Source organism: Pectinophora gossypiella, chromosome 21 (assembly GCF_024362695.1).
Source record: "Pectinophora gossypiella chromosome 21, ilPecGoss1.1, whole genome shotgun sequence".
In the NCBI taxonomy this organism is placed as follows: Eukaryota; Metazoa; Arthropoda; class Insecta; order Lepidoptera; family Gelechiidae; genus Pectinophora; species Pectinophora gossypiella.
The window spans coordinates 9335079-9360634 of NC_065424.1; the positions used below are offsets into that span (position 1 = coordinate 9335079).

General features: G+C 40.2%; 4 protein-coding genes across 4 annotated transcripts; 2 read left to right on the forward strand and 2 right to left on the reverse strand.

Annotated features, from left to right (window-relative positions):
* Nucleotides 1–5212: 5212 nt before the first annotated feature.
* On the reverse strand, nt 5213–9445 carry LOC126376716 (cytochrome c oxidase subunit 4 isoform 1, mitochondrial-like). The gene is made up of 4 exons (XM_050024271.1): nt 9214–9445; nt 8155–8347; nt 6650–6780; nt 5213–5903 (listed from the first exon to the last, which is right to left on the reverse strand). Exons 1-4 carry the CDS (start codon nt 9394–9396, stop codon nt 5901–5903), a joined length of 510 nt encoding a protein of 169 aa, XP_049880228.1. The 5' UTR covers nt 9397–9445; the 3' UTR covers nt 5213–5900.
* A 3798-nt stretch (nt 9446–13243) lies between these two features.
* LOC126376846 (cytochrome c oxidase subunit 4 isoform 1, mitochondrial-like) lies at nt 13244–15275 on the reverse strand. Its single transcript, XM_050024396.1, has 3 exons — nt 15090–15275; nt 14050–14242; nt 13244–13392 (listed from the first exon to the last, which is right to left on the reverse strand). The coding sequence occupies exons 1-3, from the start codon at nt 15273–15275 to the stop codon at nt 13244–13246; spliced, it is 528 nt and encodes a 175-aa protein (XP_049880353.1).
* Nucleotides 15276–15988: 713 nt separating this feature from the next.
* On the forward strand, nt 15989–18473 carry LOC126376847 (cytochrome c oxidase subunit 4 isoform 1, mitochondrial-like). Its single transcript, XM_050024397.1, has 4 exons — nt 15989–16186; nt 16451–16643; nt 17437–17567; nt 18456–18473. Exons 1-4 carry the CDS (start codon nt 15989–15991, stop codon nt 18471–18473), a joined length of 540 nt encoding a protein of 179 aa, XP_049880354.1.
* Nucleotides 18474–20485: 2012 nt separating this feature from the next.
* Nucleotides 20486–22622, forward strand: LOC126376848 (cytochrome c oxidase subunit 4 isoform 2, mitochondrial-like). The gene is made up of 4 exons (XM_050024399.1): nt 20486–20674; nt 21379–21571; nt 21929–22059; nt 22596–22622. The coding sequence occupies exons 1-4, from the start codon at nt 20486–20488 to the stop codon at nt 22620–22622; spliced, it is 540 nt and encodes a 179-aa protein (XP_049880356.1).
* Nucleotides 22623–25556: the final 2934 nt, after the last annotated feature.

Sequence of the window (25556 nt, forward strand, 5' to 3'; positions counted from 1 at the left end):
GTAACCGTTCGCATCGGCAGCGACTACGCTGACCGAATGGGTGGCATGATCCTCATCGATAAAGTTTTCTTCCACCCTGGTTACGATCCCTCCTCGCTTCGATGCAACCTGGCCATCATGAGAATCAACAAACGCCTACACTTGAAGAAGAATAAGAAAATCAAAAGGATCAGCTTTCAAAGGATGGAAGGCCAAATTCCGGCTACAATACGAGATATTTTCGTGCTTGGATGGGGGACTAAGGTTGATTTTAAAGCTACTTTTGTATTTCTCGGAAATGTGCCGGGTTTCTTTACGATGTGTTCCTTCATTGCTGCGTATGTGATAATTATTGTGATCCAAACATGAATTCGAACATAATTGGTTTAGGCCTGTGCCAGAACCTTCGACGTCACAGTGACAATCAACCATTCTACCACCATTACATTGCGTCACTAAAATGTATTGGATGGGCTGTTAAAAAAAAAACAATATCATTATATTTGCTATTTTGTAAATCACCCAGCAATTCAATATGATAACTGAGTATTGTGAAATTGACTTGGATAAACTTAATCTTGCTACTTTTCAGGGCGAAGAAAAAGTAAATGAAATGTCGCTGTCGTACACGCGTTTGGATATCTATGATTTAAACGATTGCATGACTATCTATACCGAGTAAGTTATACATAACCATTAGGTATAAAAAGAAGAATAGTATTGCCAGTAATAAGAGGTCGCTATAATCGATGAGCTGCTCCTTCTCCTATATCGTCGCCATAATGAAAGCCATATACGTGCCTTTTTAAAAAAATCACATTCTCACATGATTTCCTTTAACAAAACCTTGAGTTCTTTTAACTAATTTCCATCCGGATAAAAATTGAGACCACAATTTTTACGAGAACTAAAACTAGCGTATCCATTGCAAGATTTCGTTAACAAGTAAAGCGCTAAGGGGAAAGCTGTTAGATGATTTGAGCTGATTGATGAAAAATCCTTTCACCTACAGCAAAGAAATATCCGCGTAATAAAATCATATTTGAATTTTCCAGGAAATTCGTGTCAGACAAAAACTTCTGCGCCGGGTTCACTACGAAACGTTCGGGAACTTGCCAAGTTTGTTTTGTTTTTCCTTTTTTCTACATTTTTCTTTGCAATTTTAAAATCTGTCAGCGTTTTATCACAGAAAAACCCCTCAAACAAATTACTTGCAGAGAGACATCGGTGGCCCCGGCGTTGTAGGGAGTACTCTGATGGGAGTGATCAGCTTCGGACCTCCAGTCTGTGGCACTCCTGACGCTCCTACCGTCTTTACCAATATCGGATACTTCATCGAGTGGATCGATAGTATTCTCAAAGGGGTATGAAAACATTGATAGCTTTTTTTTCTTCTTATTGTAGACTAGAGTAGCGACTTCGGTTGCAACTTATAAAACAAAACGGTTATTTGTATCAAAATATTGTTAACGAACGCTTCAAGTAGCTAACTTACACAACCTACAAAATGGCTCTCAATGCAGTTATTTACTTTCTCTAAAATTTCTTAACCAATTACTGTGAATAGTTGTAAGTTGAATGTTTAGCCAATCTCATTAATCACAAACACTATTGAACATTGTTTTTCAGAATCCCCTGAGGGTACTGGTACCAGCTCCAACGACAAAGGGAAAAATTACGTTTAAATCAAAACCACGAAGAACTACTTCTGTGAGATCAACCCAAACATCTAAAAGATTTAAGATCAGGATTGCCAGAACTCATCCAACAACTCCTAGAAGTACAATTACAATTGTTCCTACATCTCGTCTTCCGAAACCAAAAAGAATCAAACAACCCGGAAAGAAACCACGAATATATCCCAAAGCTGTACATTTACTAAGAATTCTAATGAGCGAGATCATGGACTACGGATACGATGAAGATGAATTAGTCACCAATCCTGATTCTCATCTATGGGCAACAACGAAATTTGACCCTTACAAGCATCCTTTGTTTAATCTCAGCGTGCTTGGAATGGCCTCAGAAGAGGTCAAAGAAATTACTGAAGACCATACTTTTTTTGACTTTTCAACCAATGCAAAAATTACGTCACAACAAGAATCAACTAAAGCAGAGTTGTTTGAATCGTCTTTACCTCCTCTACCTGTGAATGCGGGAGTGCCGCTCTCATACATCGCGAGGGATGCTCATAATGGACAGGTTCAGATGTATGAAGAAATGGGCACAAAAGGTCCGGAGTCCAGTGACTCTGACAACAATGAAAGCCAGTCAAAATCAGGTTCGGAATCAAAATCCGAAGAAGCTGAAGGACTTAGCATTGAAATCCCGGAGTCGTATGTAAAATACCCAGCAGTGTCCTTAGAAAACGAAGCTACTGAACCAGCCCAGATGCCGCCGCAACCTCTCAGGATGTATTCGTACACCACAGAACCAACAAAACCGTACTCACACCAGTTAGTCAGTACTACCCCAATGGAGATTACTTATCCTTTCGGGGTAAAATATCGACCGAAACGTCGCCCTACGTATCCACCAACCAAAAAAAGGAATCCATATAGGTACGTAGACGCGATAGATAACAGAGCCGCAGACGTCTTGAGCAACAATTTTGTACGTGACCAACAACCACTACGCATGGAAACTACGACAGAGGTAACCACAAGGATGAATAGGTACAGATTTGTGGTAACGAAGAACGAAGAAATGAAGAAAATGTTACGTAAGGGTCCGCGTGAACCGGTGGCACAAAGATACTATAACAGGGTATCGAAGAGGCGACTAAAGTTGGCAACTGGTAAGCGGCTCACGCGGAAGCATGTTTTTAAAAACGTGCGTCAACCAGATAGAGAGGACATCAATCCTTTCTTAAGAGCCATGGAAGAGACTGGCGAAGACGTGGCTTCCTCCGAGTTTGCTGCTATCTTGAACGAATCTGCTGGCCTCGACGATCTTATGGTCAAAATTGATACTTTCATGGCTAGCACTCGCGATTTTATTTGACGTGAAAATCTGACCAGAAAGTTCCCACTCATTTACCTGGTAAAGATGACGGTGATGCCAGCTACAGGAAAGATAGGCTTAGTAAGGTATCTAATCGTATTGGAAACTGTGCTAGCATTGTATTTTTTTTTGGTTTTGTAATCTTTATCGTACATACATACTACATAAGCCCACACCAATTTCCCAACGGAGTAAGCAGACACTATGCTCCATGGGTTTCTATCCCGATATACCTCTGCTGTAGTAATCATTAAAAAATGTCTTTTTACTTTATACGTTAAGGAATTTTATACTTCTGGTCTAGATTCAACTATGTTAGTACTGTACTTAATTACTTCTTTTATAATACTATTGTTGTTTTTACATTCAGATAAAACAAATGTATAAAATCACCATTTTTTACGCTACTTATTACAACAATTGCTTACCCTGAAATTAGTTTCGTTCAAATAAAATTTTCATTAATCAAACCGCTATTGTCATTAAGAAATACCTTTCAACTGGCTATTGAACGTACATAACTATGGACTGAAATCAAGCATACAAATCTATATGCCTGAAAATAGAATAGAGTATAAATTATATTTATAAAAGGACGCTACACGACAAGAACAAGACATTATTTAAAACTTTCACAAAGTAACAAAAAAAATTGTGTGGGTCAGGATGGCGGGTGTATGGTTATAAATGGTGATGATTTCGATACGAGAGGAATGTACAAGCAATGTACTGAATGTACCTAAAATTAAAAGTAATGTACCTTTTTGGAACAAAGGTTTATTTCAAAAATAAGTGAACCGCTAACCTGACTGTCAGAATGGAGAGTGTATTCTGTACGGCCCATGCCGCACTATAAGTGGAGGTGTCTCCTGTCGTGGCGTGGTGCTGGCGGTGATGAAAACTTAAACTCCTTGATTTATTTCACTATTTATTGGGGTTTTCTTAGTTTTATATAATTGTTACAAAAATATGCGTGTCTCGTGACGCTCCGGTAGGGCAGTATTGCCATAAAAAAAAACTTATGTTACGACTTACATATAGTATTGTCGATTAATATTTTAATGTTTCAAACATATTCTTAAATCTTAGCACATTACTAACAATTCAAGATTGTTATTAGTATGACAGCAATGTACGAGCAATGTACATGTTGAAAAATCATCAAAATGCAACAAAAGGTTTAAGAGTAATTTGAAAATAAAAATTCTCGAAAATTTCAACGCCTGATTATTTTTATTAGCAATCACCAACATAAAAAATAAACAAATAACATAAACTGCCTATATACGTCCCACTGCTGGGCACAGGCCTCCCCTCAATCAACCGGAGGGGGTATGGAGCATACTCCACCACGCTGCTCCACTGCGGGTTGGTGGAAGTGTTTTTACGGCTAATAGCCGGGACCAACGGCTTAACGTGCCTTCCGAAGCACGGAATCATCTTACTTTTTCGGACAATCAGGTGATTCAAGCCTGAAAAGTCCTTACCAAACAAAGGACAGTCTCACAAAGTGATTTCGACAATGTCCCCATCGGGAATCGAACCCGGACCTCCAGATCTTGAGCCTAACGCTCTAACCACTAGACCACGGAGGCTGTTCACTTATTTTTGAAATAATTTTTGTTCCAAAAAGGTACATTACTTTTTTAGGTACATTCAGTACATTGCTTGTACATTCCTCTCGTATCGAAATCATCACCATTTATAACCATACACCCGCCATCCTGACCCACACAAAAAATAGCGCCGGCGCATAGACCTGGCGACGCTCGGTTGCCAAGAGTTGTAAACTCTCGTCATGTCATGGGAGCAAGCTACAGAGGCTGCAAAAGATCGCGAGAGGTGGAAATCTGTTATTCGAACCCTGCATCCCAAGTCCCAACAGGGAACAAAAGTGTTAGAAGGAGAAGAAGAATAAAAAAAACGAGAAAAGATGTTCGTCGAAATGATCATAAGAAATGGACGTCTTTAAAAACGCCTATTGTAAGTTTTTCATCTAAAAACTGATATTAAAGCAATAGATGAGTTGCTTCAATGTGGCCTATTACTTCTCTGTTTCCCCCTGAAACATAAAAGGGCTTGGGCATTACTCAGCACAAGTCGCGGCGTGAACCACGACGCTGACATTCTGTTGACCATGCGGATTTGCTGAGTAACGCAAATGAAAAATAAATAATAAATTAGGTAATTAGTAAATAATATTTATTACAGTAAGTAAAACAGCCTTAAGCCTAGGTTACACAGTGTGAGCTAACATGCAAGCTGACCGAGTCAGTTATTGAGGTGCAGCTACTACGCACGTGTGACCGCATCATACGAGTTACTGTCATGTGCGAGTGGGACAGTTGCTCGCGTTCGAGTTACTTCAACATTTTTGTTTTTACTCGCTACTTGCCTTCCCCCACCACACCACTCGCACGCCGCTCGGTCGTCAACTCGCACGATTTTGCGAAATGACAGTAGCTCGTACGCTCGGGCCCACGCCACACACAGAGTACACTGGTATAGTAGCAGTAGCTGTCTTCTGCGACGCCAGCAGTTTGCATAGTGTGACCGTGCGAAGCGAGTCGAGCTACTGTCATACAGTAGCTGTCTATTGTCACATCAGCTGCTCGCACTGTGTAACCTAACCTTTACATACAAGACTGGCGCACGGTACTTTTAAACATTAAAAGGAAATCATAACTTAATAACGGTAACTCAAAAACAGTATTATTAAACTGTATAAATAACTAACTAAAGACATCAACCATAATGTTAGGTAAGTATACTACATCATCTTTCAAATAAACAAAACCTTGATCCCGTTGGCTATCGGACATAAAAGTAATTCTAATAGTAGTTAGTACAATACCCGTCGAATACTTCCTTTTATTAATTAAATTCATAAATTAACATCTTTCATTCGTTTTCAATTATTACTGAAACAAAAAGCAGAATACATTTTGAATAGTTGTAATATCCTCGTAAGGCCCGGATTTCCAGACACAATAGTTAAACAATGGGATTTGGATTTTAAAAGGACTTTCGGCCTTACGACCATATAGATGGAAAACGCACTTTTTTTAGTTGACATGTATGTTTGCTCGACTATGTATGCCTGATGGTAAGCAACAGCCTCCGTGGGCCAGTGGTTGAGCGTTGTGCTCACGATCCGGAGGTCCCGGGTTCGAATCCCGGCGGGAACAAATCACAAAAATCACTTTGTGAGCCCTAGATTGGTTAGGACATTACAGGCTGATCACCTGATTGTCCAAAAAGTAAGATGATCCGTGCTTCGGAAGGCACATTAAGCCGTTGGTCCCGATGACTAGTTACTGATGTAAGTATGTAGTCGTTACATGAGTCATGTCAGGGGCCTTTAGTGGCTCAATAATAACCCAGACACCAGAAGAAGAAGACGGTAGAAGAAGAAGCAGCAATTGATAAACAACGCAGTGAGTCAATTTCGAATCAGTTGCGACTACCACACTGGCATATTAAGTGCTTCTTCACGCTTTTTTTTACCTGACTTATTGTTGATTTGCCGTAGATGGCATTAACTACTTGGCCGGACGAATGGGGAGCGCTGAAGGTTCTCACCCGGTACAACGTTTAAGACAACAGGCCTGAGGGTGCCCAGTTCGATAGTGGTCCGAATCCAAAATAAAATATAATCTCATCTCACCTTCCATCTATCGTTGTGGTAATCCCACTTGGAGGAGATTCCATCTATGGGGTTCGTTCTTATCTCCAACATTCTACGGAGCTGTGCTTCTTGACACTCGTCACTGAACGACTCTGGCAATGGTTCATTAACTGCAAGTAGAGTATTACTATGGAATAAAGAACATTACCTAGAACGTAGGATGGTAAACCCCCCCTCCCTATCTATTTGTATCAAGCGCCGACCTCACCCCTCTGGGCCTTACTTTAGTCTTAAGTGGCCGTAAGATAGATCTAATCTAATCTAGCCTACAAGATCCCACTGCTGGGCAAAGGCCTCCCCTTCCTCTTTCCATTTTTCGCGGTCCTGTGCGTACTCCGGCCAGTCCCTCCGGCAAGCGTCCAAGTCGTCACGCCATCTCTTTCGAGGTCTGCCACGACGCCTGTACCCGTCATGAGGCACCCAATGCGTGACGATCCGTGCCCACCGCTCAGGGTGCATGCGCCAAACATGTCCGGCCCAATCCCATTTGAGTTTGGCGGCTTTTCGTCCCACATCAGCGATACCCGTTTTTGAACGCAGTGTTGTGTTTCGGACTCGATCAATTCGTTTGACACCTAAAACACTACGCTCAATCGCTCTTTGGCAGACCTTGAGCTTGGACTTTGACGTTACGTCAATGACCAGGTCTGGCCACCGTAGGTTAGGATGGGCAGAATAAACATGTCGATGAGGTTTCGCTTTAATGAAATGGAAAGATCCCCTTTCGTTAGGTGTTTCATCGATCAAACGTAAGATAGATAGATAGATAAAATACTTTATTGAGCACAATGGACACAAAATACAGAGATTAGGACAACAATTATACAGAAAAGCACAACGCTAGTCGCTCAGGAGTAAGAGAAGGAAGGAGAGGGGACGGGAGTGAGGAGGGGGAAGGGCGACTGTAGCTCGCTTCTGCGCGTTAGGCGGTTCAACCTGCCGCCGAGACTTCTAGACACAATAGATTTTAAAAGAACATTCGGTCTTGCGACTTATCAGATAACAAAAATGACATTTTTGTATAGAGAGTGTCTTAGGATTTCGTATCAACAGTGGCTGCAGCTGCAAATTATCTTCGAATACTTGCGCTCCCCACACTATTAGAGATTACGGGCGAATTTATGTACATTACATCATCTCCCTAGCGTTATCCCGTTTTTCACAGGGTCCGCTTACCTAACCTGAAGATTTGACATATCCGGTTTTTTACAGAAGCGACTGCCTGTCTGACCTTCCAACCCGCGAATGGAAAACCAGCCCAATACAGGTGCATTTCTCAGGAATGTGGGTTTCCTCACGATGTTTTCCTTCGCCGCTGAGCACGTGATAATCATTTAGGTCCAAACATGAATTTGAAAACAAATTCGGCAATCATTGGTTTAGGCCTGTTCTGGATTCGAACTTGCTACCTCAAAGTGAGAGCCAAGCGTTCTACCAACTGAGCTGCCATGGGTCCTATCGCGCGGGCGAATGTTTGTACATACCGAAGAAATGATAGAACATCGTCGTCCAGAAGCCAAAGGAAGTCATTATCAATCCCCATCCGACGACAAACTTCCACGCACCGGTGGGGTGCTGGAACTCAGCGAAGGTCTGGCAGAACGACGCGCGGTATAGAGCCTTCTTCTCCTCGCAGCAAAGCATCTTCCAATCCCCTTTCTCCCTCTCTCGCAGGCGCTGAAGGAAAAGAAGGGAAGTTCAATATCTAACTCCACCACATACACAAACACATTGACAATTTTTCTTTTTATTGATAAAAACATGACCAACCTCATCAACCCTGGTGCCAGGGTTCCTATTGAACCGCCAAAGGCCCCTAACATGGCACACGTAACGACTGCTTACTTACATCAGTAAGTAGTAACCGGGACCAACGGGTTAACGTAACCTACCTAAAACGCTAAGAAGCATTGTTAAACCCGACATGGGTTGGTCTCAATGCAAAATATAATCTAAACTAAAACATCAGTTAGCAATCAGTTGTTCAACTGCGGGTAAAAGGTAGGCAATTTACAAAGAAATAATAAATTGCAAACGACCTGGCGTCCGTGTATGAAGCGATTGATGAATGTGGAGGAAGCAAGAGAAGTGTGTGAGGATCGAAGCAAATGGAATTCTATAGTCTCTGCGTTTCCCAGGTGGGAAATAGGCGTGAGTTTATGTATGTATGTATGCACTCTATAATAGCGGGCACAGGTCGGCCGCTGCAAGGATAATTTCTGCAGGTGGGGATACCTGGATGTTGGTTGTGATGAGCGCGAGTGTGGAGTATCACCACAAACTATGGCTCACCTTTTGTGCTGTCCTAAATGCCCTAACACCTGCACTATTAAAGACCTTTACGAAGCCACTGATAATGCCGTAAGCGTGGCCAACTATTGGTCAGCAAATATTTAGGATCGACTCGCAAAGAAGATTTGTCCTCTTTTGTACTTGGCCGGTCAGATGAGGAAGGCTCTCATCCGGTACAAAATTTAAGAAGAAGCAGGTCATCGACTTCAAAGCTCAAATGGGAAAAAAATACATAGCTTTTCCATACTTACACAAACCTCGGCGTCATTTTCCATAAACCTGATAGCAGGGAAGGGGAAATGGCAGTCGTCTTTGTATACATTCATCCCATTAGGCCCATGGCCCACTACGTCACGATTGCCAATACGACTTGTCCCATGTGTACCCCTAGTATGAACCAATAAAGGGACTCGCGGTCTCAATAACCTCAACATTTTCCACCTTCTAACACAACAGCGAAACAATTATATACTATATTTTGACTTCTATTTACGAGTCTATTCTTCACTTTTATAGTTTATGGCAACCAGCCGTCATAGAATAGATGACCATTACCATAGATTAAGGAATAATGCTACGTATAGAACGGCAACTCTCCGCTCCGCTCCAGCTTTTTTTTTTAACGAGACTTATTATATATATAAAAAAGGTTATTATAAGATTAATGACTACCTAAATGATAAAAATGTCTGGTATTTAATGTGTTCCTCTAGTTATTAAATAACTTGTAATGTATACCCTTATTGGTTTTTAAAAGATGTGTCATTGCTGTTGCAGTTTCTTGTCATTTCTTCTCCTCAGCCATAACACCTTGCGAAATGACGTAAATTCAAAAATGTTACATTGACCTTCAACAAGTTTATCCATGATAATTACGTTGAATAAATAATTCTGATTAAATAATTCTGATATAGATTTCCTCATTGCTCGGGTACTTACATAATTATTCAAAAATATAATTAAATAGCAGAGGTGTAATAGAAACCGCACACTCCAATACCTACTCGGCGACGCAGATTCCATATATAAACTTTATATTTTGTAACAGCAGTGTTGTCAAGGAAAAAAACAAAACCTAAAAAATATAATCTATTTATTTATCACAACAACACAATGATTCATAGTGAGCTGTATTATTGATAATAATCAAAAACAAAAACTAAATATAAAAACTAGAATCATAAACAGTAAAGAAATACTTTTTAAAAAACTATTTTCCGATAGTTTTGTATAAAAAAATATTATAATATCCTGCGGCACCGTAAGCGTGCAACTCTTTCTCGCCTCGACATACGTCACCCGTCACTCTCTCACAGTACTGCACAGAAAGAGACAGATGATCTCTGTCGCGGCGAGAAAGAGTCGCGTGCCTACGGTGCTAAGCCCGATGTTGTTAAAATAACTCGACCCTTTTCTTCCTTTTTCGAAAACGTAAGAGCTTATGATATGCATTTCTGTCAAATTAGAGAAAAATGTAATCGACAAAATTACTGACTCGGACGGGAGTTGAACCCGCAGCTCTTGTTAAGTCGGGACGAGCGTGTAAACCATTACACCACCTTGTCCTCCTCCTGCCCAAGTGAAATTTTTCGATCTATGTATCGTCATTAAACCGACGCCGGTGCCATCTATCTAGAATATTCACGACTAAAGTAAGACCCAGAGGGGGTGAGGCCAGCGCCCGCGAATTTCTGCGGGGCGGGGGAGTTACCGTTCTGTACGTAGTATATAATTCTTTATTCTATGATGTAAATCACGTTACCTAAGGAGCTGTAGATATATTTTTTTAATTCCCAAGGTCGGTATCATCACTAATGTACAACTACCCTACAATACTCCCTAAACCCTTTTAATTACTTAAGCCTTTTTCTTAGGAGGTTTTTCTATTGCGGGTGCGGGATCTTTCGTGACCATTCCAGGTACCAGATACTGCAACAAAAACGTACTTATTACATAAAATAAATAAAAAAGAACATAACATAACATTAAATTTATGCTCACTGGTAGGGACTTTTTGGCGGGAACGGAAACGGGACGGTTGCTTTTTTCATTGATTAATCTAAATTAATACGAAGTGGTGTTTTGTGATTAATGATCGCATTTAGTCGGAAAACATTCGCGACAGTGTTATTATATCGGAATATTCAATAAACAAAGTGAACCTATCCATTTTCGATTCGTGCCAACAAGCCGCTTCATAACTCAAAAGTTTATGCGGACTTTTGAGTTAATTCGCATGGGGTTCGGAGTAGGAGCCTGCTCCGAGGGTGAGGGTTTCATCATTCATCGTTATCACATTTCATCATTTCATTAATTATCATCAAGAAAAAATATACATAAGACATGGCTGTATGGGCATAGGTGCCTTGCCCTTCGGGGAAAAACAAAATAAAAAAGCTCACTGGTAGTTTCCAACTAGTCAAATCTGTTATCTAAATATCAACTGACTGACTGACATATCAACACACAGCCTAAACGGCTAAACGTAGGCACTTGAAATTTGGAAGGGACGTAGCTTAGGTACCGTAGAGGTGGACTAAGAAAGGAATTCCCGAAATTCCCACGGGAACGGGAATTAGCGGGAAAATCCTTTTGTATGAAAAATCTAAACCGCTTAAGTTAGACACTTGAAATTTGGCATGCAGGTACCTTAGTAAACTTAAAGCTTAGTTGCAACAGGATATTGCAAAATTCCCACGGGAACGGGAGTTAGCGGGAAAAAACATTTGTATGAAAAAATCTAAATCGCGTAGTCTCGGGCAAAAGCTAGTTTTTTACTAAACGTCAAAACACTAAATTAGTATGGCATTTCTATGAAAAAGCAACCGTGAAAAAACGTGACAAAATGTCGCACTTATTATTAGATTTTACTTTATTAAAATTCATAAATAAGATAGAAAAACAAAACGTTTTTTTGTCACCTTCAGATCTGTCTTTATTTAGTAATCAGAATTTCATAATTTATCTTTGACCTAGGAAACTACCCTTGAGGAGCTCGGTGGCGCAGCGGTAAACGCGCTCGGTCTGCGATTGTTGAAGTTAAGCAACTTTCGCAAAGGCCGGTCATAGGATGGGTGACCACAAAAAAAAAAGTTTTCATCTCGAGCTCCTCCGTGCTTCGGAAGGCACGTTAAGCCGTTGGTCCCGGCTGCATTAGCAGTCGTTAATAACCACCAATCCGCACTGGGCCCGCGTGGTGGTTTAAGGCCCGATCTCCCTATCCATCCTTAGAGAAGGCCCGTGCCCCAGCAGTGGGGACGTTAATGGGCTGATGATGATGAGGAAACTACCCAATCACATCCATCCTTCGCTTGATGAACTAAGTGCCCACACCTCACGGTGCTTTCTGTTTGACCAACGTGATAGGTGGTGAGCCGTATCGCCGTCTACAATGGTCGAGTCAACTGTATTAGTGAAAACTGCACTTAAGATAAATTGATAACGTATTGGTGCCAGTCCGGTACCTGGATTCGAACCGACGCTCTTCGTTTGATAATCAAGCCGGTGTACCACAGGACCACATTGACTCATATTCATCATCATAAACAGCCTATCCCACTGCTGGGCACAGGCCTCCCCTCAATCAAGCGGAGAGAGTATGGAGCATACTCCACCACGCTGCTCCACTGCGGGTTGGTGGAGGTGTTTTTACGGCTAATAGCCGGGACCAACGGCTTAACGTGCCCTCCGAAGCACGGAATCATCTTACTTTTTCAGACAATCAGATGATTCAAGCGTGACAGGTCTAAAACTAAGAACAGTCTCACAAAGTGATTTCGACAATGTCCCCATCGGGAATCGAACCTGGTCCTCCAGATCGTGAGCCTAACTCTCTAACCACTAGACCACGGAGGCTGTTACTGACTCATATTATAAATACCAAACGTAAAGTTAGATACATACATAACATAAATAACCTATATACGTCCCACTGCTGGGCACAGGCCTCCCCTCAATCAGGCGGAGGGGGTATGGAACATACTCCACCTCGCTGCTCCACTGCGGGTTGGTGGAGGTATTTTTACGGCTAATAGCCGGGACCAACGGCTTAACGTGCCCTCCGAAGCACGGAATCATCTTACTTTCTTTATCAAACAAAGGACAGTCTCACAAAGTGATTTCGACAATGCAATGTCCCCATCGGGAATCGAACCCGGACCTCCAGATCGTGAGCCTAACGCTCTAACCACTAGACCACGGAGGCTGTTAAACTTAGATACATACGCTGTTTATATTTTAACCCGACTGCGAAGAAACAAAAAGGAAGGTTATTATGTGATGTCAAGAAATTAGCTTTACCTTCCAATTGTCTTCATCATAGTTCCAAAGGGACGATATACCGTCTATTGGGTTGGCGCGTATCTCCAACATCCTTCTAAGTTGAGCCTTTTGATTCTCTTTGTTTAGATGTTCTGGGAGCGGTTCACAAACTGGAAAAAGGATCATCATCAGGATAATACTCAGAAATTAACACTTTCCATGGTTTCTGTGCCTACCCCAATGGGAAATAGGCGTGATCTCATGTATGTTTAACACGTTTATTGACTTCACGACCCGATCACCCAAGCCATAGAGATGACCAATCAATCAACGCGACAACAAACACTTCAGGACCCTGACACCACGGCTTCAGCGACGAATTCCCTCATTGGTTTCTGAACATAAACATTGAACATAGGACATGAATTGGGCGCGTCTATAAGAGCGACGTCATGGTAAGCAGCCCACGCGAAAAAAATCTTCGCAGCTCCGCAGCGAATCGCTGGAAAAGGGACGCGCAGCCAACCCAATCACCAGAGCTAAAAAACATCCATCGCAAGATGAACTAAATACCCACAGCTCACCGAGCTTTTTGTTAGACCAACGTGATAATTGTTGGGCCGAATCGCCGTCTATAATGATCGAGCCCTGACACCAGGGTTGATGGGGTTGGTAATTCACTTCACAATCCACACGATAGAAGAAGAAGATGATCGAGCCAACTGCGTACTTATTGGTACCGGCGGTCTCCGTTTGAGAAGCAAGCCGGTGAATCGCAACCACATTGACTTACAAGAACACATTTACCAAAATAATAATTTAAGTACCAAAGCTTTTATAGAATATCGCGATCCAGAAGCCGAAGGAGATGAAGAATAGTCCCCATCCGACGATGAACTTCCATTGGCCGGTGGGGTGCTGGAACTCGGCGAAGGTCTGGCAAAACGACGCGCGGTATAGAGCCTTCTTGTCCTCGCAACAGAGCATCCGCCAGTCGCCTTTTTCTTTTTGTCGAAGCGCCTGTAGATGAAGTCAAGAAATATGAGGACAGTCGCATTTTTGACGCGTTTTCGGACGAATTTGACTCGACGAGTTTGACTTTTCGACGACTTTTCGGATGAGTTTGATTCGACTGAAAACAACTTGAAACCACATCATCTTAGGGAGCCTTGAGTTTACTTTTACTAAGATGAGAAGCAAAGGAACGTAAGGACGTAGTATCAGGTTTCAGCACAAGTGGGAAGCAGCGTCAGTCCGCGTTACAACTGCGTTCAGTTTTCATTCAATTCCCTACAATATTCTCCTACAGCGTTGTGTTTCTGTAATATTTATGTTTGAAACCATAATATTTAAGTATTTTTACGCACTTATTTGATATTTTTTTCGTGTAAATCCATGACGCTGAACTGCGCTGCACATCATGGCTGAGCTACTATGCTTTTGGTGTGACACACTTGATACAGTTTCTTGTATTATGTGGTATATAAATAATTTCATAAACAAGAGGCAAGAGATTGACAGGGATTTCATAGGCAAGAGGGAAACCACTGTCCTATTTTTCCCTAAAATGTACCATGGAGAGTGCTACACCGACAAGAGCGTGGCTCTGTGGCAGTGATGATTAAATAATTTCATAACACACTGTTCCACTGCTGGGTACAGGCCTCCGGCGGGGTGCGGAGCTTACTTCGCCACGTTGTTGCACTACAGGCTCAGCAGATGATGAACCATAAGCGAACACCACAAGGGATCTTCCTCGCGTTATTCCGTGTCCCACAGGCACCGCTTACCTAACTTGAAGATTTGGCAGCTCTGCTATTTTACGATCCTAAAATTTAAGAAAGACAAGTCAATGTTTAGAACTCACCATTATGTGGCGTGTGTTGTCCATAAACCTAATTGCAGGGAAGGGGAAATGAGCATCGTCTTTGTACACATAGCTCCCGTTGCATCCATGACCAACGACGTCCCTTCTGCCTATCCTGGTGACATTATAGACTGTCCTTACACCGCTCTTCTTCGGGATCAAAGATATGTGGCGGTTCGCGAACATTTTCCTCGGATAAGAAATGAGTCAAGAGATTTTGAAATTGAGAAACTGTTCAGCTACGGTCAGCTGACAGCTGTTTGAAATGGTCATCCATCAATAAAACTCTGTCACAGTCAGATTGACGTTCTATAACTTTTTTATCTATGGATGGATGCCTGAAGACTGAAAGAAGAATACTGGTTTAGAGATGGACAAAGTGAAAGTAGGGAAGACAGACCAGCAAGATTTTTTTATTAAAAGATTTGAGTGCATTTGACCTGGATTCAGCCTGGTCTTAAGCAGCAATATAACTTAACTTTAACTTTTTTGACAAATTGAACTGTAAGTCTCACTAAATGTCAAATATGTTAGTGTGACAGAGTCCTAAAGTGGGTACATATATTGCTCATGACTGTACACTTTGGTGCCATGTCACATTAACTTTTTTGACAAATTGAACTGTAAGTCTCACTAAATGTCAAATATGTTAGTGCGACAGAGTCCTAAAATGGGTACATTATATTGCTCATAACTGTACAACTTTATTATACATGTTGAGATAAAATCTTTTTTCCTTATGCTATAAAAAATAAAATATCCAGACCCTCTGGTTTTCTGTTTATTTGTATTTTTGACGTCTGTTGATGGGTACGTTTTTATGTAAATAATAGTTAATTATAATTAACTATAACTCGTGCATATATTTCCATGATTTGGATACTTATAAAACTTTTATAATGTTCAGCTTAAAAACCATTAGTGGGGCCTTCTTATCGAAAAATACGTCTTCTCTTACAAGAAATGTCCATGGGAATAGCAGGATTGGCACCAGAGAGGTCGTAGGTCATGGGCACAATGGTTCTTGTAATTACAAGGACGATGCTCATTTTCCTTTCCCAGCGATCAGGTTCCAAGAAAACACATCGCAAATTCAAGTGAGTACTTTCTTCAGGTTGAAACAGAATGCCAGATAATTGGCAAAATAAAATGAGGCTGCGGTAATCCTGTCTCCAAATTTTCGAGAATCTTTTCATGGTTCTTCTTCTATCGTGTGGGTTGTGAGGTGGAGTACTAACCTCATCAACCTTGGTGTCAGGGTTACTATTGAGCCGCCAAAGGCCCATGGTTAAAAATCAGGTATTCATTTTGTGAGGAAACTTTTAGTTTTTTTTGATAAACCAGCACTATCTTTTGTTCAGGCTCTTCGCGAGAAAGAGAAAGGTGACTGGAAGTTCCTGTCGCTCGAAGATAAGAAGGCTCTATACCGCGCGTCGTTCTGCCAGACCTTCGCCGAGTTCCAGCACCCCACCGGCCAATGGAAGTTCATCCTTGGCTGGGGCTTATTCTTCACCTCCTTCGGCTTTTGGGCGATGATGTTCAAACACTTTTATGGTAAGTATGTTTTTGTGCATGTGCTATATATTCGACCTGTATCCACCTACTGATGAGTAATTAACATACATACATACATAAACTCACGCCCGTAATCCCTAATGGGGTGGGCAGAGCCAGAAGTAATCAAAGACAACTTGCAGCCACTGTTGATACGATGTCGTAAGCTGGATATGATGAACCTTATGGTGATAAGGGATCAGCCTATCGCCCATAACATTAGTCCATCATGTTAGCACAATCCCTCTGTCGGTTTTTACGACATGCCCGGGAAGACAAGCAGCTGAACGTTTTCTGTTTTTTATTTGCTCCCAGATGAGTAATTAAATGTTGTCATTTATAGAGAACTTGGTGAGACTAATCCAATTATGTCTGACTAAATTTGCAGTCTAGCAATTTTAAAAAAATAGTAACCAAACTAAACAAACAAATACAGGGGGGCTAAAATGGCCACATGGAAGCAATTCATCTAAAAAAGCAATATTGCTATTTGACATAATATATGTTTGCATTGCACACTTACTTTTATATTATGCGCAGGTGTCAAATTGCAATATTGCTTTTTTAGATGAATTGCTTCGATGTGGCCATTTTAGTTCCCCTTACACAAACTGGTACTCTATATCCGGTTTTGCCTGTCCCACATCCAAGTTTTTATCGCTGATACTTGGTAATGGATGAGTGGAAGAAATTGCTTCACACCAATAATTTGTAGTGTAGTTATTTGGGTGCACCACGGACCACATTGATTCATACAAATCTTATTAATTGAGAAGGAATCTCTCTTCTCCAGTGGACGAACCTTTACCAGACAGCCTGAAGGAGGAAAACCAGAAGGCTCAGCTGAAAAGAATATTGGACTTGAAGATAAATAATGTTGATGGTCTCTCTTCGCGGTGGGACTACAACAAAGGCCGTTGGAAGGTATTTATATAACATAACATAATACCAAAAAAAGGACAGGCTCACAAAGTGATTTCGACAATATCTCCATCGGGAATCGAACCCGGACCTCGAGATCGTGAGCTTAGGCTAGGCTAGGGATCTAGGCTAGCCATGGGTAGGCTGTTTATGTTAACATAAACCTGCATGCGTCCCACTGCTGGGCACAGACCTGCTCCGGTGTGGTGGAAGGTATTCAAGATTTTTTATTTATTAGTAGCTATTTGTATTTACTATATCTTCATAAACTACACTAAACAGATAGTCTGTATAGATATTTAAATCCCACTAGCAGAATAAACATTCTTGAAAGAAATAAATAGCCTGGAAAGTTATTTCTATAGAGCAATAATCGTTCTTTTTCCTTGTGTATATTTTAAAATGTTTTTGTATAATCCATAAAAATCACGTGTGATTTGAAAAAAGTGCTTAAACGAGGTTTTCACTATAAAGCTATAAAACACCGGAGCGGAGCGAGTCAGCGGAGCGGAGCGAGTCAGCGGAGCGGATAAACAGAGAAATATTAACCAAGATACGGAGTTGCGAACTAGTTTGTGCAATCCTACTGGCTCCGCTGTCTCGCTCCGCTCCGGTGGACAGGCAGTCTAACTCCGGGTTTCCACCGACGCGGAGATGGGCGGAGAAGAGCGGAGATGTGCGGATTTGACCAATCACAGCGTTCGAGAGAACGAAAAACGAAGACGCTCTGTCACTCTCTCCCTCACGGTGATTGGTCGATTCCTGCACATCTCCGCTCATCTCCGCACAGCTCCGCGTCAATGGAAACGCAATGTCAAATAGCAATATTGCTTTTTTAGATGAATTGCCTTTATGTGACCTTTTTAACCCCCCTGTTTCTCATTATTGCAGGGTACCTTCGAATCATAAAGTTAGTTACTTCGAAGACTGGAAATATTAATCTTAGAGTTACTTTAATTTCCTTCTTGTTATTGACACTTATGATAATTAACGGTTTCATGATTTGGAACGCGCTGTGTTATACGATAGAGTGAAAATAAATCGTAATTATAGAAGAGTGATGTTTTATCGGAAACCATGTTTTTATGTAGATACAAATATTTAAATATCGTCTATAATGAACACGTGGTTCCTGATATGAATATCAACTGTAATTTTTATCTATTTACGAATCAAATATTGTACTTTTAATCGTATAAATCATTCATGACTACTTTTATTTTCTTATTGTGTCAATAAGCGAAGGATTCTCCAGTGTTTTGTATATAGTACCTTTACAGATTTGTTTATACATATATTTCTAAGAATTTATTTTTCTAATCGAAATCATTATATTATTTCTTTGTTTACGTTTTTTAAATGTAATTTGTAATTTTGAAGAAGTTTTTTTTTTAAAGAATCCTCAGTCTTGTTTAATCGATGTACTGTTTAGAAGTCTATTGTTGTTTTTTTTTTACACGAAATTTTATTAAAATGCTATATTTTAAATTTTGTTCTTTTTTCACAATCCGATAAACTAAATTATATAATATAACATATCATGACGCGTGTAATATAATGGGGTACGTGTTATAGTGTGTACTGTACGGTCACGAGCATTAATATGTATACACTTTGGTACCGTGTCACATTCACTTTTTTGACAATTTTGAACTGTAAGTCTCACTAAATGTCAAATATGTTAGTACGACAGAGTCCTAAAGTGGGTAAGTACATTATATTGCTCATGACTGTACACCCACTCCTCGCCAGCTATGTTTAAGTTAATAGGGGTCGAACCTATTACCATTAATCGGACACAAATCTACCATGCTACGATTCAAACATGAATATAAAACCATAAAGTTGAATTCAGTAGTTCAGAAACCGTACCAGGTTTCGACTCGTGACACTACGTTGGAAATCACGCCTTCTTCGAATAGGGCTATCACTGATTTATTTATGGTTTATCCAATAAGTTCCATAGTACGAGAGCAGACCGTGATATAATATCCTACTACGTCATCGACCACCACGTAACGATGGGACCAGTTTATAGTTGGCTTTCTAAAAATATAGGGTTGCCTTGCCTTACCTTATCCAGGAGAATATTCTTGCTCTTCTTGATAACCGTTGTCCAATGGGCCAGGTCTCCAGGTCGTATTCGCTGACGTAATTTTCACAAAAAAAATGTCACATATTTTAATTGCCTCCTACAGAAATGTTTGTAACACTGGTGTGATAACTTGGTGTGACTATGAGTCGGTAAGGAAAATGCTCCAGTATTAGGTGAGGCAACCCTATATTTTTAGGAAGCCTATTCAAACAGTGACATTTATAAATTGGTCCCATCGTGGTAGTCGATGTCGTATATCACGGTCCGCTCTCCGACTACTAGACACAGACCCTTATTATAACTGATCGATAGGACTATCAATAGTATGGATGATTTTCGAGGTCAACTATCCATTGCCAAACTATAGTTAGTTCGGCAACAGTATAGTGTTGCTCTATGGTAGGCAAAGTCCATGGAAAAAAATAGCAGAGATAAAATAAAAAACCTCACCAAAATTTTGCACCTGGCTGACAAAAGTCAAGCATAACAACATTTAAAATTGTCATAGATGACATCCAGAATTACCAGACCCCTCTACATTGACTCATTCTATGATCCAATGATACATTGTCCATCTCTGAGCCAATCAAATACGAGATAGACATAAAACTGACCAATGACGGAGACAAATTATGAGTTTATACTTGAAACATTACAGGAATTAGAGGCCTTAGACAATATTAGCTTTTCAAATCTGTCAAGAATCCACAACACCAGATTTTATATGTATAGACGTAATTATATATATTTATAATATAATATAAAATAGTATACCTAATATACAGCAGACTCCCAAGTTTATTTATATGTAACATATCGGCCTACAATGCTTGTGGTCCGAAGGCTGAAGGTTTTGGGACCAAATGTCGTGATCACAAGATCTATCTACGGGAGATGTCGTTCGGGAAACAGAGATGTAGTTGGACACGGTATGAACGGCATCAACGCTTATAAGGATGACCCACATTTTCCCTTCCCTGCCATTAGGTTTAAAGAAAACACCAAAGATATCGTTGTAAGTATTACTTCATCATTTTGTGTACTTTGAATGTGATTATGAGAAAGCGTGCTATTAAAGTGACCTATGCCGAAGAAGAAGACATCGAGACAAACCTGTTTAGGTTTAGCGATGTTTGTTAACCAATGTACTTACTTGTAACTAATGTGTAATTTATGAAGAGTTATAAAAAAATGACACATCACCGATTGAGAAATTGGTCGGTGTGCTGCGGAACGGAAGGCGATTGGGGCAACCACCGTTCTACACGCCCTATCTATGGAGGCGACTACTCCACCGACAAGAGCGCAGCTCTTAAATAAAGAGAGAGATTTTTTTTTACACCGGACTAATATGCTATGATTTTTATTTCATGAGCAATATAATGTACCCACTTTAGGACCCTGTCGCCCTAACATATTTGACATTTAGTGAGAGTCACAGTGCAATTTGTCAAAAAAAATCATGTGACATGGTACCAAAATGTATGCATATTGATGCTCGTGACCTTACACACCCAAAGAAAAGTAATAATTGTATTTATCATTTTTTATAAGTATATTTTTACACCATATTACGAAAGAAACAATTAATTAATCCATATTAATAATAAATAATTATTTACTCATTGATTCATTTATATGGAATTATTATTAGTAATTAAAATTTTGAAAATGGAATTTTGTGTCTGATGATCCTGCATTGTTTTTTTTTTATATCAGGCACTACGACAGAAAGAGGTAGGTGACTGGAAACTGCTCTGTTGCGAGGAGAAAAAGGCTCTGTACCGCGCGTCATTCTGCCAGACCTTCGCCGAGTTCCAGGCCTTCACCGGCGCGTGGAAGTTCATCCTCGGATGGGTCTTCCTCACTACCTCTTTTGGATTCTGGACGATGATGTTCTACCACTACTACGGTATGATTTTCAGCGTTTTTTGTGGTACATGCTTATTACGTTGCGTCATAGAAGAAGGAATAATACTACGTATAGAACAGCCCCCCCCCCCCCCCGCCCTTGGTCTTACGTCACATATTACAAAAATCGCTTTGTATGCCCTGGTTTGGTTACATTGCAGACTGATCACCCGATTGTCCGAAAGTAAGATGATCGGAAAGCACATGAGTGATGTCATAAGGCTATGGTGGTATGGAGACTAATAACCCTCACGATACCAGAGTTGATGGGGATGGTAATCTACCTCACAACACTAATTTTTTTTTTTTCTAACGACTAGTAATGTTGTCATTACTATAATTGATGATGTTAATGCAGTAAATGAGCCGCTACCGATAACCCTGGCCAAGGAGCCGCAGAAGGCACAGTTACGAAGAATGTTAGAGCTTCACACCAATCCTGTCGACGGCATCTCGTCGCTGTGGGACTATGAACACGACAGGTGGAAGGTGAGCCAATACATAGTATTACAGAGAAAGATAAACCTATCCTCTGGTAGTTGCGGCTTCCGAATAAATTTAAGATAACAGGCCTGAGGGTATCCAGTTGGGCCCGTTTGTTTGAGGGCGCCATCTGAGACTCTTCAAAGAAAATATTGGAAAGTAACCGAAGCACGTAATATACGATCCTGACGATCCGATTTCTCTAGCCATAGACGCGGCCAATCAGCTCGCGACAATAATCATTTCAGGACCCTGATACCGACTATAGCGTTCCATGTTGTTTATTCGTTCGCATTCCAACATAAAAATAAATTTAAAGATTTATATGGAAGCATAAAATTTCAACCAAATGGGAAACAAGAGGGAAACACGATGATGGTCTGCTTTCAATTTCCTCACAAGACAGCAAAGATATTCGAGAAAAAACATGGCTGCCACTGAAATTTTGAATTAATTTTACTTACAAATTTTTTACACCAGTAAAACATGTTTTGTTTATAAATTAATAACATTACTAAAGAGAATACTTTGTTTCTTTTCAGCACCAAAGTGAGAAAGAAGCAAAATGAGGTAGCAACCTAATACAGCTAAGGAATACCATATTTTTATTTTTTTTCTACGTTGTATCTTCCGTTAGAAGCTTTACAGTACTGTTTGGAGATAATGCAGATGACTAGATCATAAAGAAATAATAAAAAATATACAAGCTACGTCAGTGAAGATTTTGAACAATGGGGAACGGAATTGATTCTTTCACTTTGAGATTAAACTGCAACCACACCTTTGGTTCTTGTTTAGATATCCTTAGAAATCTTAGCATATTGTAACCCTGGTTTTGGTGTTTAACTCTGTCATTTTGAAGATACGAAATTCCTGCACTGAATGAAACCTTTACTCCTAGATCTACAATAGCATCTAGTCTACAGGTAACTAACACATATTTCAAATGGTCCTCTTTAACAACATACAAATAAGACTTACTTTGTATCCCAATTCTTCAATATCTTCATCATGCTGATACATTTATTATTTGTATCAATGTACAAAATTTCCCAAAGCAATCACAGTTGTATAAAGGTGTTGTGTATATTTGGTACTTAAGTATTTATTCAATTAAAGCATTTTTGTCGAATTTCAGCGTTTTACTGATAATACACGAAGTTTTAATATTGGTGTAAGTAATTTTAATAATGACTGACTTTAGACTCACAGACACTTAGGGTGGTATTAATAAACTAATCTCAGCTTCGAAACTGCCCTCAAGATCATGTCAATGTAACAGTTCTCATATAAAAACAGGGACTTGAGCATGATCTTGAGGGCAGTCTCAGCTGAGATTAGTTTATTAATACCACCCCTACAGTTAATGTATTATATCTATAAAATCCATTCAACTCGTTCCAAATTGCAAAAGTCTCTTGGAAATTTCAGTGCACAGGTATCACTGAAACGTAGTAATTACTACCGTGGGTATTTATAGCATATTATGTACCCCCTCCTCTTTTTAATCAGATGTGTTTAAGGTGCTATTAATCTCGGCAATGGCGTCCTGGAATATTTCAAATAAAATGTTTCCAGATAGAAAATCATCAAGTCCGACATCTTTCACCGTGTCATTGTCCCCGTCGTTCATTTCCGTGTCGTTGAATTGCGATTCACTGAGATTATACTGATGCTTGTCAGCGCCATCACGATTAAATGCTTCAATTATACCATCGCGACTAAACGTTTCACTACCTCCATCTTCACTAGCTTTCTTCTTTGATTGCCTCTTCTTTTTACGTTTTCTATCTTGTTTTAAGTTCTCTAAAGTAATGTTAATCTCCTCAGATTCCTTAGATTTCTCTACAGGAGAATTTTCTATCTCACGAATAACATTGTTTTCTATGTTCGGCTCTACAATATGCTTTTTTATATCCGGTTTAGCAGTTGTAGTACTGGTTTTGTCGGTTTCAGATGAACCACCATACAACATCGCCATAATCATCTTATCAATTTTTTCTTTTTCAGTTCTTTCATTGTGTTTTCCATTCTTTTTTGGGTAGGTTGGTGTGGGTTTTGTAAGTGGACTAATCTCTGCCTCACTGACTAGCTTCAATATACGACCTTCTAACTCTTTGTCCTCATCAACGGAATCTTGATCAACCATTTCGAACATTTCTAGATCTGGAGATGTAGTCATGTCACTGTCTTTTGGTAATGATAAAGTGTCATAATCATCGTCATTACCATCTTCATCCAGATCAAAATCATTAATATCATCCGTATCATCGTCTTTATCTGAATCTGAAATGGGAGAAGTAGTCCATGTGGGGTCAAAAACTAATTGAGTTGTCATAATTGATTCTTCACCATCAGATGACTCAGTAGTGGTTTCCAACTTATTCATTCGTAGCCGATGCCGACTCGAAAGCTTTTTATCACCATTGTTATTTTGCATTGCTGATTTTTTGGGTTGTTTTCTAATACTATCAAAATAATCCTCAATTTCTTTGCTATTGAACATTGTTTTAAGAAAGTCTTTGAAGCCCACTCTGTCGTTATTATTAATTACATCTTGTTCAGGACCGGTTGTGGTAGTATAAGCGGTAGTTTTCTTAGATTTCATTATTGGTGTTACAGTCCAAGGCAAAGTGGTGAATCCCCTATCCATAAATGACATAGGTCTATCGGTGAGTAATGTTGTTCGACTTTTAATATTAGGGACGTCCTGAAAGATAGGCAATTTTTAGTGTGATATAAATGCAAAGAACTCATTCAATAATGTTATGCTTTATGTAGGTAAAGGTAAGTATGAGTAAAGTAATGCAACAAAAGTAGATTTAATAAGTATTCCAGGCCATTAAAGGATCATGTCGACGTAAACGAGGCTCATGTTTAAAAACGGAATATCTACTTCTGTTCTTAATACTATTATCTGTTGCAACAACAGCTCTATTAACAGATTTCTAGGCAGAAATAAAATTGTCTACGGGCTGGAAATGATGATGATGATTTTAAATGGCATACATATACGTCTTACTGCTGGGCGCAGGTATCGCAATTAACCAGAGGGATATGAAGCATATTCCACTATACAGCTTCACTGTGGACTGGTTAGTAGTCAACCTTGAATTTACAAGAGTTGGCTTAAGGACTCAAAACGATGATAGTACGATATTCGTTACCTGATCCATAATTTCCTCAATCCAGTCGTAATAGTACCCGACCTTAGTGAAGACGGTGGGTGAGTCCGGCCTGCCGCACACGGGGGTTCCGAAGCTGATGATGCCAGTGAGGTAACCGGACACCACGCCAGGACCGCCCACGTCGCGCTGGTAACATTTAGAGCGCTTTTACACATAGATGTTTTTGTCGCGAGATTGCAGCGCCGCTAAGACTCCTATCCATACGTATTTAAGTAGACCACGCCGCCGGTTTTGCGACCGCTTGCGTGACCAAAACGTACGACCAGAGTCGCATACACAGTTGCACGTGTACGAAGCTGCATATATTAAACATGT